The sequence below is a fragment of the Glandiceps talaboti genome, chromosome 17, assembly GCF_964340395.1.
Source record: "Glandiceps talaboti chromosome 17, keGlaTala1.1, whole genome shotgun sequence".
Lineage (NCBI taxonomy): Eukaryota > Metazoa > Hemichordata > Enteropneusta > Spengelidae > Glandiceps > Glandiceps talaboti.
The window spans coordinates 21,647,874-21,664,708 of NC_135565.1; the positions used below are offsets into that span (position 1 = coordinate 21,647,874).

The window sequence follows — 16,835 nt, forward strand, 5'->3', positions numbered from 1 at the left end:
CAGATATGGTAAAGCTTCCAAGACGAGAATGACACTGAATGATAGCTAGTGAGATTTCAGTAATTACAAATGGGAGGGCGATGGGAATTAGTGGGGAGATTTTGGGGGAAGGAACACTCTTAAGAAAATACCAGACTTAAACTGACCACGAAATATCACCTCTTGTTTGTGAGAATGTATCAGGTTGACCTATGATGTTATATAAGGAACATGATCAGACAGCGTAATATATAATTTTGACGTTTTTGGTAAAACACACAGATATATAAATCCTAACTGTATCAAATGCCAGTGTTGTTACTGTACAAATCTATTATGGTGTACTGAAAAAACGACTAATAAACGTATTGGTCAAATCCATGATTGGGGTATACCTTTATATGTTAATTATTAATAATTATACCAATCTGATTAAAATCAGATGTAGATGTCGGCTAATCGTCCATTCTTATTTTACCTCGGTATTTTTGCTTCAATTAACCTTCGTGCACACATGTTTACGTTTTCGTCTTGATGGCCACCACAAGACCAAAACATAAACATGTATCACGAAGGCCATTTCAAGCAAAAATATAGAGGAAAAAATAACAGTGAACGATTAGCCGACATCTATATCGGATTTTAATCAGATTGTAATTATACCAAAGTGAAATGTATCTCAATCGGGACGAATGCCTTTCACCTCTGACAGAATAAGTGATGTGTTCCCAAGTAGTGTCAAGTTATATTAACTATGACGTCATAGAGATGTAGAGGTGTAGAACAATAGTCAAAATTCCGAATAATAATGTTTTTAAAATCGTAACACTATAATGCAACAATACAGTGAAAAACATGAGTTGTTAAGTTTCGTTTCCTATAGGCATCATTGATAATGTTGAGTTGTAAATATGTTACAAAACTTTGGTTTTGACGACGAAGTTAGACATATTTTCAGCGATTGCCAAAATTACTTAACAAAAAGTATTATTTAAAAAAAACTCCCAACTCTTACGTACACAATACATGGCATTGTACGGAGACACGTGCAATGCATCTTGGAACCGGCAACAGGTCTATATTCACTTATAAACATATAAATACATTTGTCACGTGATAAAAATGACTTTGAGTGAGTCAAGATCAGTGAGCAAATAACAATTTACAGTGTATTTCAATAAATTTGTATACGAATAAATAAAGGCTGATAGTGGGATACTTTTTAATTAAAAGTATTCCCACTGAATACTGGCTGATAGGGTGGTACGAAGGTTTTATTTTACAGACTACTACAGGTCCAGTGATGCATTCAACCAATTCGAGTGTGTAGAACAATGAGCTTGGGTTTGTGTACTCACAGAAAATCCTGTATGCTTCCCCAACTGCTAGTCCTAAGGTTTAACACGTCACAGGAAGCCAATCTCTCGTACCGATGCGGGTGGTTAAAAAGGACAATCTATTGCCGTTAACACAGCATAACAATCTTTGTAAATCGGTGGTCGTGTGGAAAAGTTCCAGCATCCCAATATCAACCAAAATTAAGCTGTCAACAGTCAGAAATGGCTCAAAACCGTTGTGGCTGGAGAAAACTTATGGTCGACTGCTGCGCAGCCGGCCGAACGATGATGAAGATGGTCGTGTGCAGCACGAAAATCGTGAAAAATCACAGAAGCAGTCTAAATCAATCATTAACTTGTGGGTATCAAATTTGGTTGGTACCACACTCGTCAGACAACCCTACTTTTCGGGATCTGACTCATTGGCACTATTACAGTCCACGGACGATTCAGTGGACAAAAGAAATCAAATTCGACGAGTCGAGAGAGTTCATGTAATCCACCGGTCATATATTTTCAGGATGATTAGTTTAAAATACTCTGAATATGTACGTATAGTAATTCCACAGTTTTACAGAGATACAATTTTGTTTAATTGTCATTGTTTACTTGATGATATTAGGTACATGGTTTGGTTTATGTATGTAAATCTGTAAATGATGCAATAATGGAAACGTCCAAGGAAGCACAAATTAGATGTACTGAAATAACTAATGAACTCGAGCGTATTAAGATGAAAAGTAGCCATAGTATTTCTGTTATTTCTCTTTTCCGGGTGTTTTAGTTCCGTTTAATTTCAGAAGCAACCGTGCCTTATTAAATAAATACGATTTAATTTTGGGTGCGGACACAAAAATAACATTAATTTGATGTTATTGTGTATACAGCTATAACACTACATACAAAAATTCGCAGTTGATGCGATACTGTTCACGGTATAAAATATTGCGTCTAAGTTATTGTACCTAACAAAATAATTAAAAAACAAAAAAAAACAAAAAAAAACGTTCTATTTGCAACTAGTGCAGCTTTAAAGGTCGAAGCCTCGCTTTCAAACACAAAACGTCACTTCCCTGAACTATTTATTTTGTATGGCTTTAAACGAAATGATCGTTTAACATTGCCACTCAAATTGATATCGCCCCCCCCCCCCTCTATCCATTGTGGCATCCATGTCCTTCCCATGGCTCTTTCCTTGTCTATCCTTATTGATTTCCCAACAGGAAAGTGTCAACTCCCGTGATAAATCCAACCCTACCACCAGACATCACACCACAACCGCTTTGCCACCATATCGGCAACAAACCCCCAAGGTATGTATGTGGAATCTGTTTTCGTTTTTCCCATAATGCTTTACAAGGCTTAGCATTGTCCCACATTTCTCAAATACATACACCCATGGCTAGTGACAATGTGTTCCGTATGTGTGCAAATAAAAAACTGAATCTATGTAAACTTAATCATTTACCCCATGATGGTGCTCATTTTCTAATTGTGATGTGCTTCTTGTTTCGACCAATCATCTGTGTTGTATATTTTATACCAAAGATTTCATACTATGACTACAGGCTTGGTGTATGCAAGAATATATAAAATTAATGCTAACATCCGCATACGTGTCCATGAACAGGCTATGTATTAAATATTATAATCAGAATTGTTTGTAATATGCAAGCGTCAAAGATAACGTGTATATATATATATATATATATATATATATATATATATATATATATATATATATATATATATATATATATATATATATATATATATATATATATATATATATATATATATATATATATATATATCTTTGACGCTTGCATGTTACACACAGTCTAGTGAAATTGCCCAATTCATGAGATGGGTAGGTAACTTTGCCCAATTCATGAAATAGTCAATCGTGTTGCCCATGGCCATGCCCAGGTTATGAAGTGGGTATGGTAAGATATGCCCAGTACATGAAATGAGCATCTTTTATAGGACACACACACAAAATATAGAATAAGAATCAAACAACTTTATTATCATGTATTTACAAACTCATCACTTCACAATTCTTATTTTGTAGTAAATTCAGTGTAGCTTGTGTTTTTAATAGAGTTCGATAATCAACACCCCAGTTCAAATCTCTTGCCCCAAAAATTTAATTCCGGCCCTTTTATGCTTTACCAGATTAAGAACTCAGGTAAACTCCAAAACTACTGGGTAGATCGGTCTGAAATGTGGTGGTAACCTTCTTAGGGGTGTTTACATGACGAATTGTTCATGACAAAGTTATATGCAAATTAGGGCTAAAAATATGGCTTTTTTGGTCAAAAATCAGTAATTCCAAAAATTTGTAATAGAATTAATGACACCTGCGCTCGGGCAATATTTAACTAATAACACATGCCAGCGAGGGCAATATCACAATTTAGTGCCATCGGGCTGGCACTAAATTGTGATATTGCCCGAGCGCATGTGTTATTAATTTTATTACGCCGTCCACTCATCATTCATCCAATCATGATAGCAACTCTGTATTCATCAGCATTCATCATCGATAGAAATGTTTCCCTTTCAAGGTGCATTTCCAAATTGTACTTGCAGTTATGCATAGAATGCGGACATGGCATGCATTATTTGTAGGAGCTAATCTGTAATTGTATTTATTCAAATTTCTGCAAGAAATAAACTTGTATGATTTACTGTAGTTAGTGTGCCATCTCGAGCGCGTAAAACTGGAAAATTTGTGCAGAAGATTTAAACTTATCGGACTTGTTCTTCTTAGTCATTAAAGTAGATCTTGTTATCTATGTTATACCACCACCCTTGCGATTACATCGCGGTGCTTGCAATATAGTATAGCCTGAGATGGCAGATGAAAAATTTGCTTCTACTAAGGCTTGATTTCTCTCAGTAATCCAGGATTCACTAATCATAAAAACGTCTGTACTATTTGAAAGAATCGAAGCACATAATGCTCCGACTTTACTATCCATTGATCTTGCATTCCTCAGAGTGAAGTTTACACAGTCACATAAATAATATGACGAAGCTCTTTTAATTGAAGTTAGCGTACTACCTCTGACAGGAGTCGAAGCAAACTTGTAATCAGCATGACGTTTAAAGACACCAATAACGGTTGGAATTTTTCGAAATGAAGGACCGAAATTCACATAGCCTCCTCTCTTTCCACGAGGTCTTTTCCATCTCGTTGGTCTCAGCAAGACCCGATAAGTTATTTCTATCCAAGGTGGTACCAACTGCAAGTCTTCGTAGAGCGCGGAGTTCTTCTCGGCCATATTGAATTTGCATGACTTTGTCAGTGACTAGACTACCGGTAGAGAAGTTCGATAAAAACTCACAGACAAACACCAATACAGCCAGTGCCGACGTCCACAGGTACACCTGCATTACTATTGTACACGATGAGGTTAAGATTGATGGCTAAAGTGGCTATATTTGAAACATAAACCATAACCTTTCAAGAGCTTAAAACATGCGAGGCTGCTACCGAGAGTGCCACCAACAAAGTAGGTCATGTGATTCGATTCTGACCAATGACAGCTTGTGTAAGAACGTCAAGGTGTAATAACACAATATGGTGCCTGCCCTCGGGCTGGCACTCTTTTCCAAAATTTTGATGATTAGCGAGGGCGCAGGCATCATCAACATTTTGGTAAAGAGTGCCAACCCTTGTGCAAGCACTAAATTGTGATATTGCTCTCGCTGACAGGTATTATTATTTAATCATAACTTAGCACCATGTAAAGCAACCTAATTCGATGTAGTGGACATTCAAAGAAGTAGGCAAGCATGTATGCACACCACATCATGATGTAGTGGACATTCAAAGAAGTAGGCAAGCACGTATGCAAACCACATCATGATGTAGTGGACATTCAAAGAAGTAGGCAAGAACGAATGCAAACCATATCATGATGTAGTGGTCATTCAAAGAAGTAGGCAAGCACGTATGTAAACTATATCATGATGTAGTGGACATTCAAAGAAGTAGGCAAGAACGAATGCAAACCATATCATGATGTAGTGGACATTCAAAGAAGTAGGCAAGAACGAATGCAAACTATATCATGATGTAGTGGACATTCAAAGAAGTAGGCAAGCATGTATGCAAACCATATCATGATGTAGTGGACATTCAAAGAAGTAGGCAAGCACAGATGCACACCATATCATGATGTAGTGGACATTCAAAGAAGTAGGCAAGCATGAATGGAAACTATATCATGATGTAGTGGACATTCAAAGAAGTAGGCAAGCATGAATGGAAACTATATCATGATGTAGTGGACATTCAAAGAAGTAGGCAAACATGAATGGAAACTATATCATGATGTAGTGGACATTCCAAGAAGTAGGCAAACATGAATGCAAACCATGTCATGATGTAGTGGACATTCAAAGAAGTAGGCAAGCAAGGAAGTGAAACTATGTCATACAGTCACGTAAGCTAGTAATTTGATGTGGTGAAACTTCAAACAAGTAGTCAAGGAGGAACACAGATATCATATAGCTATCTGGAAAATCCGAATCTAAGCTCAGAATTCCACCTTTCTTGTCAAGAGCTGTATGGATTATCTGTAATGCCTTCGGCGTTCTTTCAACATCCCGAAATTTGAAGTAAGATGAACTATTCAACAGAGTGCCTAGAGGAAAGTAAAAATCATCTATTAATTAGTTATATCAACATAGACAAAGATATATACCATACGCAAGCTAAGTTCAACAAAAAAATATGGTGGAATTTTATACCCTGTTCGTTCTACGTCACGACAACGCGCATATATGTCATGACAACGCATGTCTACGTTACTTACTCTGCTGTGTTCAAAAGTTCAAATTGCCATTACTTTCCCCGATTTTTCTTTGATATAGCTGGTGCTGGTATAATTATATCTCCAATGTTTCCATTCATTCAGCCCGAAAATACTTGTGACCTAGAGATTTTGTCAGTACTCAGCTAGCAACTCGTAGTGACAAAATTCCCTTAGGCCACTCGTATTTTCCTTGGCAGAACGAAGAAAAATATTGGGGAACACACGTAACAGAGAGAGAGAGAGAGAGAGAGAGAGAGAGAGAGAGAGAGAGAGAGAGAGAGAGAGAGAGAGAGAGAGAGAGAGAGAGAGAGAGAGAGAGAGAGAGAGAGAGACAGACAGACAGACAGACAGACAGACAGACAGACAGACAGACAGACAGACAGACAGACAGACAGAGACAGAGAGAGACAGAGAAAGAGAGAGACAGAGAGACAGACAGAGAGACAGACAGAGACAGAGACAGACAGACAGATAGACAGACAGACAGACAGACAGACAGACAGACAGACAGACAGACACAGCCACAGACACAGACACAGACACAGACACAGACACAATGATACTTCGAGCGCCCACCATAAAAGCTATGGAGTACTATAGAACAATTGTCGATTTGTCTGTATCCTTGGTGGATGACAATATAATAATCTTTTGATTTGGAATTTTTGCATACCTTCTTTGGGGGGAAACGTAAATGTACTGTTGATGATCCGTAATTTTTGTTCCTTTGTTAATTCAGAAACATCTTTGGTGATACCACTCGGCAATATGTAGGTAGGAGATAATCCAATCTCTAGAAATTTGCGTACAGCGCTGACAATATCCATTCGTAACATGTTTTTATTCTGCAATAGCCAATAGTCGCCTGCCCAATGTCTTCCCATACGAAGGCCGATCTCGTATTTCATACTCCATTCTAGCACTAGATTAGCATTTTGTTCGATGAAATCGCCGTAAACAAATAATGTCAGTGACACCTCTTTATTATAGGCAGCAATTGTTCCAATGAGTCTTTTAGCCGTCTTAGCATTCATGCCAACCTCGATTACAACTGTTACTTTCGTCTTGCTGTCTTTAGTTTCACAGGTTGCTGTAACATGATCCAGAGATCCGGGGGTATCATTCGGAACCTGTAAAGAAGTGATATACCAAACACTTTAAGAAGATGCTTCAAATAATTGGCAGGTGCTACAATACATATACAATGTAATTGCTGTCTGTAACTACATCAAAGCAAAAACATCACAGGATGCCGGAATCCCATGACTGTGTATTGATATAACGAGTACGAGTCTGTACGACTGTTACTGTTACATTTTAATTTCCACAGAAATAAGCAAACCATATACAATGGGAGGGGGTGACTGATAACAGTACTGCGTGAACATACATCAAATGCATTTGCAGACTTACAAGTGTCCTTTTACATAGAGGTATCTGAGTACTAGAATACTAAAATTAACTCAAATATTACCTCCATTTGTAGCAGCTCTTTAAAGTCATCAAATCGCTTGTTTTCGCCAGCCCAGTTGAGGAATTTGATTCCCGAAGCCCTCATATCATCTGTTATTTTCTTTTTTTGTTCACTGTTGTACCCGGTCGGTTGCCAGGGATGGAATTCGCCGTAAAATCTGTATAGAAACATGTAGATAATATTGATTTTTTTTTTTACAAATAGCAAGTAAAGCAAACTTTGCATTTCAGTGTACATACTTTTCAAAATAAATTAACAAGGAGGCCAACTCATTTCATAAAGCTAGTAATTTAACCAGTTACGTGCGCAGTAGCCATAAACATTGAAGCGCGACATTGTCTATGATGTACCATAGCTTAGTTTGTCTCCATGGTCTGACATAGGGCAGACAGGTAGGCTAGGCTTAGGGACCGGTCAGTTTCTCCAGCCTGGGGGGGGGGAGGTGGATTCTTAAATCAGGCCGACAAAAAGTCTCTGACCCCCGATCTGTAAAACCAAAAACAGGCTGGCATCACTTAATTCTAAAACAGCATGACCCCCCCCCCCTCATATATATCATATTCACATGACAGGTATTTTGTGATCGTAACTCAATGTGGACCGCTTGACTGCCTTGCATCTACTTTATAACATCTAGGATTGGTACTATCATAATTATGATTATTGACTACAAAGAGAAAATATATTCCAAAAGGAGTTTAATAGCGTCTTGAAAGTGAAAGGTAAGGGGAAAGCTTTAGAAGGGAATATGTACACCTCTTATGGGGTCCAGGGGGTTTTTAACTCCAAAAAGTCAATTTTGAGACTATTCAGACATTAATTTTTCAGAAAATAATTACCAAGGTTTACACCACCACCGCCAAGATATCCCCACCCACACCACCACCACCAAGATATCCCCACCACCAAGATATCCCCCACCCACATACCACCACCAAGATATCCCCACCCATACTACCACCATCACCACCAAGATATCCCCACCCACACACCACCACCATCACCACCAAGATATCCCCCACCACCACCAAGGTATCCTGCACCCACTCCACCCCCACCCCCACCAAGATATCTCCCACGCACACACCACCACCATGCACCACCAAGATATCCCCCACCGACATACCACCACCAAGATATCCCATACCCAAACCACAAAGGTATCCTCCACCCACTCCACCACCACCAAGATATCTCCCACCCACACAACCATGCACCACCAAGATATCCCCCACCGACATACCACCACCAAGGTATCCTCCAAGCACTCCACCACCTCCACCACCAAGATATCTCCCACCCACACCACCACCATGCACCACCAAGATATCCCTCACCGACACACCACCACCAAGATATCCCCCACCCACACCACCACCACCAAGATATCCCCACCCGCACCACCACCATAAAGCTAACCCCCCACCCACACCACCACCACAACCACCACCACCAACAACAACAACAACTTGCAATTTTAAAATGGATAACCCTTTGGTAGTACTCCCTGTGTTAGAAACTGACTGGTAACTTAGCTAATGCAACATCAAAGGAACGTACTTATCAATCCAATCAAACGTGTTCTCAGCAAGCATCTTCTTAACTATTCCATATTCAGCGCCTTCGACGTCTAGTTTTAGGATAACATAGTCTTCTTTTCTTGTATTGTTACGAATCCACTCAGACAAATCCACCATTGGAACTTCTACATGCCGTGATAGCTTTCTCAATCCACCGAGTCCATCAGTGTTATCTTTTTCATCCTTGTGTACAAACAGAGTACCACCTCCCCACTGCATGTCTCTTTTATTGTTTATCTTTCCTGGAAACCAAGCTCCTTCCAAGTATGCAGTCATTTTCCCTGAAATGGTGTTCAAATATTCATTAAAAATATAACAAAACTAATTTAATCTTTTTTCAAAGTTGACTGTGACCACATGATAGCTCTTGCTCTTACTACAAATTTATTTGATATTGCTAAAGTGTCTGGGTAGATTTTAACGACGGTATTTGTGTAAATAGACATAACACCGGGTGTCTTCAGGCTTTAAATTAGAAAACCAACGTTTAATCTCTAGGCTATCTATCTAGTTGATTTGAATTTTATATAATCTCACCTGTTGTATCAGATACTACCATTGGAATATTTGACTTTTATATAATCTCACCTGTTCTATCAGATACTGCCATTGGAATATTTGACTTTTATATAATCTCACCTGTTCTATCAGATACTACCATTGGAATATTTGACTTTTATATAATCCCACCTGTTGTATCAGATACTGTCATTGGAATATTTGACTTTTAAATAATCCCACCTGTTGTATCAGATACTACCATTGGAATATTTGACTTTTATATAATCCCACCTGTTGTATCAGATACTACCATTGGAATATTTCACTTGTATATAATCTGACCTGTTCTATCAGATACTGTCATTGGAATATTTGACTTTTAAATAATCTCACCTGTTCTATCAGATACTGTCATTGGAATATTTGACTTTTAAATAATCTGACCTGTTCTATCAGATACTGTAATTGGAATATTTGACTTTTATATAATCTCCCCTGTTCTATCAGATACTGTCATTGGAATATTTGACTTTTATATAATCTGACCTGTTCTATCAGATACTGCCATTGGAATATTTGACTTTTATATAATCCCACCTGTTCTATCAGATACTGTCATTGGAATATTTGACTTTTATATAATCTCACCTGTTCTATCAGATACTGTCATTGGAATATTTGACTTTTATATAATCTGACCTGTTCTATTAGACTCTGTCATTGGAATATTTGACTTTTATATAATCTCACCTGTTCTATTAGATACTGTCATTGGAATATTTGACTTTTAAATAATCTCACCTGTTCTATCAGATACTGTCATTGGAATATTTGACTTTTAAATAATCTGACCTGTTCTATCAGATACTGTAATTGGAATATTTTACTTTTATATAATCTGACCTGTTCTATCAGATACTGTCATTGGAATATTTGACTTTTAAATAATCTCATCTGTTCTATCAGATACTGTCATTGGAATATTTGACTTTTAAATAATCTGACCTGTTCTATCAGATACTGTAATTGGAATATTTGACTTTTATATAATCTGACCTGTTCTATCAGATACTGTCATTGGAATATTTGACTTTTAAATAATCTCATCTGTTCTATCAGATACTGTCATTGGAATATTTGACTTTTAAATAATCTGACCTGTTCTATCAGATACTGTAATTGGAATATTTGACTTTTATATAATCTCACCTGTTCTATCAGATACTGTCATTGGAATATTTGACTTTTATATAATCTCACCTGTTCTATCAGATACTGCCATTGCGATATTTGACTTTTATATAATCTCACCTGTTCTATCAGATACTGCCATTGCGATATTTGAATTTTATATAATCTCACCTGTTCTATCAGATACTGCCATTGTGACTTTTATGCAATCTCACCTGTTCTATCAGATACTACCATTGGAATATTTGACTTTTATATAATCTCACCTGTTGTATCATATACTGCCATCGGAATATTTGACTTTTATATAATCTCACCTGTTCTATCAGATACTGTCATTGGAATATTTGACTTTTATATAATCTCGCCTGCTCTATCAGATACTGCCATTGGAATATTTGACTTTTATATAATCTCACCTGTTGTATCATATACTGCCATCGGAATATTTGACTTTTATATAATCTCACCTGTTGTATCATATACTGCCATCGGAATATTTGACTTTTATATAATCTCACCTGTTGTATCATATACTGCCATCGGAATATTTGACTTTTATATAATCTCACCTGTTGTATCATATACTGCCATCGGAATATTTGACTTTTATATAATCTCACCTGTTGTATCATATACTGCCATCGGAATATTTGACTTTTAAATAATCTGACCTGTTCTATTAGATACTGTCATTGGAATATTTGACTTTTATATAATCTCACCTGTTGTATCATATACTGCCATTGGAATATTTGACTTTTAAATAATCTGACCTATTCTATCAGATACTGCCATTGGAATATTTGACTATTATATAATCTCACCTATTCTATCAAATACTGCCATTGGAATATTTGACTTTTATATAATCTCACCTATTCTATTAGATACTGCCATTGGAATATTTGTCTTTTATATAATCTCACCTGCTCTATCAGATACTGCCATTGTAATATTTGACTTTTATATAATCTCACCTGTTGTATCATATACTGTCATTGGAATATTTGACTTTTATATATTCTCACCTGTTGTATCAGATACTGCCATTGGAATATTTGACTTTTATATAATCTCACCTGTTCTATTAGATACTGTCATTTGAATATTTGACTTTTATATAATCTCACCTGTTCTATCAGATACTGCCATTGGAATATGGGGAAATGTCTTTCCATCTTCAGTATACGGTATAAAATAAGGTTTGAGTTGTTCGTCAATTTCAAAGGAATGAATGATATAATTATGTGCATCAGGATATGTCTCTCTGAAAAGCAACACTGACGATGCCACGTTTGCACCACAATCTAAGAAATATTTCTTTGGTCCTTGCAACTCTTCAATGCTTGTGTTGTCCCTGGAAATGAATGATAGGATAAATATGATATGATATGATATGATATGATGTTATGTGATGTGATGTGGTGTGGTGTGGTGTGGTGTGGTGTGATGTGATGTGATGTGATGTGGTATACGATACGATATGATACGATACGATACGATGCGATGCGATACAATACGATACGATACGATACGATACGTATATGTTATTTGCCAAATAAGCTTATCATTCAATTTCCATATCTTGCTGCTCGAGGTAATTTTTCTGGTATAACGGAGAGCCGGAGGCGAGCCGTTATACCAGAAAAATTACCTCGAGCAGCAAGATGTGGAACAGTATTTGGCAAATAACATACTTATACGTCACCTGCGACTATGAATTCATTTTTGAATGTCTAAAAATGCTGTTTCATTCACTTCCGCGTTATACTGTTGAGCGTAGTATCATGCACCTCTCTGATAACTGCAATGCGGTTGTTTACATCTCAGCCTTAACTTTATCATCCAATCAGAGTGCGCGTTTGCTCAGTAGTATGACGTAATGTTTACTATTTGCATATCTCTCAGCGATATATTCAAACTTATAACCATCAGCTGAAAAATGAGTGCGTCTTTGTTTTGCGTACTGTATTCCATTAAATGTACATAAATGTTCGTGATATGCTTTGTTGTTCTAGTTAAGCAAAAATTGTACCCTCTGTGGTGGTAATTTTCATATCCTTCATAAATTTAGGAATTCATGTTTACGATCGCGTGACGACCGTGCGTTTGCCGTCACTGGACTTTCACGGTTGTGTGTGGAATTTTTGACTATTTCCCTGTGACATGAAAAGTACAGTTCAATGACTTGTTACAATGTATACAACGGTGATATTTTGTTCAGTTGACAACAAATTTGGCATTGGAAATGCTGGTTATACCTCAATCTCTAGTTGCCTGCAGCTGCTAGATTTGTTTACAAGGGGACGTGCAGTGATCACGTGATACAACAAGCAAAAATACGACTGTTGGTGAAAAATACGCCTGTGTATCTGCAGGGCTCTCGACCAATCAGAATGCGAGATTGGTGACAGGTGACGTATAGGATACGATACGATGCGATGCGACATGATGTGATGCGATGCGATGCGATGTGATACGATACGAGGCGATGCGATGCGATACGATACGATACAATACGATGTGATACGATACGATACGATACGATGTGATGTGATACCCCACGATGCGATACGATACGATATGATATGATATGATATGATATGATATGATATATGATATGATATATGATAAGAAACGATACAATAGGATCGATACGATATGATATGATATGATACGATACGAGATATAATTTGATATGATATTGACATAATTAATCATTCTTGGTAATTAGACTATATCTTACGACTGCATACTTCAATTTCAATACAATTCAGTACATACATTAACCATAACAAATCGTGTATGTCCTATAAAATTAGTTGATATACCTTACAGTATTAATGAATAATTTGCATAATTAATGAGTTTCCGTGAGTAGGCTATCTGCATACTTCAATTTCAATACAATTTAGTACATAAGTTAAACATAACAGAGTGTATATCTCCTATAAAAGTTGTTGATTTCGCTTAAAGATTTAGTGAATAATTTGCATAATTAATTATTTTCGGTAATTAGGCTATATCTTAAGACTGCATACTTCAACTTCAATATAATTTACTTCATACATTAAACATAATAAAGTTTATACACCCTATAAAGTTTGTTAATGTACCTTACAGTATTAATAACTAATTTGCATGATTAATGATTTTCGGTAATTAGGATATATCATATGAATACATACTTCAATTTCAATACAATTTAGTACATACGTTAACCATAACAAAGCGGATATGTCCTATAAAGTTTGTTGATATAGCTTACAGTTTTCATGAAAAAATTGCATAGTTAATGATTTAGGTAACTAGGCTGTATCGTAAAAATGCAAGCTTCAAATTTCGTATAATATGGTACATATATCATCCATAATAATACGCACCTGTCCTATGAAGTTTGTTGCTACAACTTTTACCTTTAATGAGTATTTTGAATAATAAACGATATTCAGTAATTAAGGAGTATCATGCACTCTTCAAATTCCATATAATTTGGCACATACATTAACCTAAGAAAGCACGCTTGTCTTAAAAGAAAAAGGCTGTTACCATATTTTTTTTAGTTTAATGAGTTATTTGCATAATTAGTGATTCCCTTACGGGAGGCATTCAGTTTAAATCTGGTAGTCAATTCCGTTACCTTGACAACAGATAAATCCCATCCTGATGATGAACGTTTGAGTTTCCATTTTGAGTAACCTATGTATTCATACATTTGTGAACCATTGCGTTTTACCTTTATTTGGTTAAATGAGTTAATTTCATCTTCTTACACAATTCTAGTTACCATAGTACCCAAGCAACAACTAGCGAATGTTCAAGACGGCATTATTATACCAAAGTTGTATGTTGATATGATCACTGGTTTTGAAATAACACTTTTAGTAACTTCCCAATGTACTGTATATGCGAATCGTTTCGGCCCCTGGTTTCCATGGCAACCATATTTTGATTCGTAACTTTTCTTTTAGACTGTCGAGAATACGTTATGTTTTGCAACTATATGTATTAATTATGGAAAATGAATAATACTTAAACTTGGAAATGTGTGCGTTGAAATATCCTATAATCGATATTTGCCAAATGGTCACACCTGTGCCAAATTATTTACCTTGTATAGAATAATTTAGATAGTATATTTTACCTGTTTTTTAAATAAATGCGCACTTGTTGTATTTCAGTCTTTACAATCTCATGTACAGGGGTTTGCCATTTAGCCAGGATATAACCACCAACAAAGGCAAACAGGATAATCAGCGCTGGCCACTTTGATTTGTGACTTGAAACCATTGTATGGATGTCGTCCTGCAAAAAGAAAAGTATAAAATAAAGTCTAATTTGAATCGTTAGCAGATTTCTTCAAAGATTTTTACCGCGATCTTGGCTGGTAAAATGATATTTCGCTGTTTCGTAATCAGTTCCGCACTACTCCAAATTGGGAGAAAACAATTTCTCCAAAGTTGGAGATTTTCCAAACTTAATGAAAATCAATGGGATAATACAGAAGTAACGAACTTGACTTGAGGAAGGTTCTACTATAAATAAATAAGGTTAAATGTAACTTTTCATATAGTGCTTACTCTCCTGTATTCTTATGTTACGTTGTAAGAAACCTATAAATTCAAGAACTTTGGTAGTTTTATGACCCACATCGTGTGTTTCTTAGGGGAATGTTTTGGTTAAAGGTCAATATTGTTTCATCGGTTAAATCTTTCCACTTAATATGTAGATAACTCACAGGAGCTGCCACTGTTGCGAAGTTCACCACTAGAGGGCGATCCGAAGGGTTGCCCAGCGAGTGAGAAGCACGAAGGGACACAGAATTTATGAGGTTTAAAATTTGAGAGCTCGGAAATATGCAAATAATAAAGGTCAAAGGTCAAACATAACGTCTAGCGATAGTAGTATGTATCTTCAATTCTTCAAAGTATTATTGTGATATGTTCTAAATGGTCACAACTGGCAATATTTAACGATATTAAAGTTAACCCTTGCTCAGAACCAACACTCACCCCGCATCACCCATATGTACACAGGTGAAATAGCAAAAATGCAAAATTATTCATGAAAAACGCGAACTGAAAATAACATCTTTGAGCTCAGGTTAACTTATCGCAAAATATTGCTAGCTGTTAGCATTTTGAAGAGATGACGTTTCATAACGAAATCTGAATAGTAGGGTTTCTAAATCTCTTGCACGGATGTCTTAAAATGTTATATTTTACACACCAATTTTTGTTTTATAGTGTAGCGCTTAAAAGTTACACGTAACTCTTCCGTCATTTCACGAATTTTGAGTTTTGAAGAAAATGAAACAAGAAATTGAAAAACGAGTTGTCCTGACTGTAACAACAATGCAGTCCTCTGTTTTGAAATCCTTACACTCAAGCTACTTAAGTTAGTGTCAATTCATGTTGGTTCAAAAAACACACTCAAAAGTGTTTACTATTGAAACACTTTCAACGCTGTAGGCCAATTAAATGAATAGGTGTTACGACAACACGGCGTCTCTCTCTTGTCACCAACTAAAAGTTTTTGGTCTAAAATGGTAGTTTGAGCTCTAGAAACACTTACCGGTTTCCTTTTATTGTTAATGTATATATTCTTAGCGTTGGAACTATCCAGAATTCATTACTAGTTCGGATATTTGATTTTTGTTATCGTTGTCCAAAATTATACATTTCAAAAATGGTAATTCGAAGTTTAATTATGATTTCATTTTAGATAGATGTGTAGTAACTACAAAGACGCCCTATCAAATCTGGCTGATTTTCAAGTTTTCAATGCTCACGTACATACACCTATCAAACGATGCATATAATAATCTCTACAGGTAGGTCGCTCGTTCTCAGCTTCGTTTGTGACTTTGAATAAACAGTGAGTGAAGTATACTTCATATCAAGTTTTCCACATGTTACTAGTACTACACCATAAATCGACA

General features: G+C 36.3%; 1 protein-coding gene across 3 annotated transcripts in view; it reads right to left on the reverse strand.

Moving 5' to 3' along the window:
• Positions 1-5,689: 5,689 nt before the first annotated feature.
• LOC144448010 (uncharacterized) overlaps positions 5,690-16,835 on the reverse strand; it is a 19,158-nt gene continuing 8,012 nt past the window's right edge. For 2 of the 3 annotated variants that reach the window (XM_078138153.1, XM_078138154.1), the window contains exons 2-7: positions 15,039-15,199; positions 12,025-12,251; positions 9,180-9,480; positions 7,620-7,776; positions 6,819-7,275; positions 5,690-5,974 (exon numbers count right to left, since the gene is read on the reverse strand). In XM_078138153.1, coding sequence (XP_077994279.1) covers positions 5,757-5,974; positions 6,819-7,275; positions 7,620-7,776; positions 9,180-9,480; positions 12,025-12,251; positions 15,039-15,184 — 1,506 coding nt within the window. In that variant the 5' untranslated portion in view covers positions 15,185-15,199 and the 3' untranslated portion in view covers positions 5,690-5,756. Of the gene's footprint in view, positions 5,975-6,818; positions 7,276-7,619; positions 7,777-9,179; positions 9,481-9,787; positions 9,812-12,024; positions 12,252-15,038; positions 15,200-16,835 lie in introns of those variants that run through there. The other variant, XM_078138155.1, reaches the window with a different exon arrangement.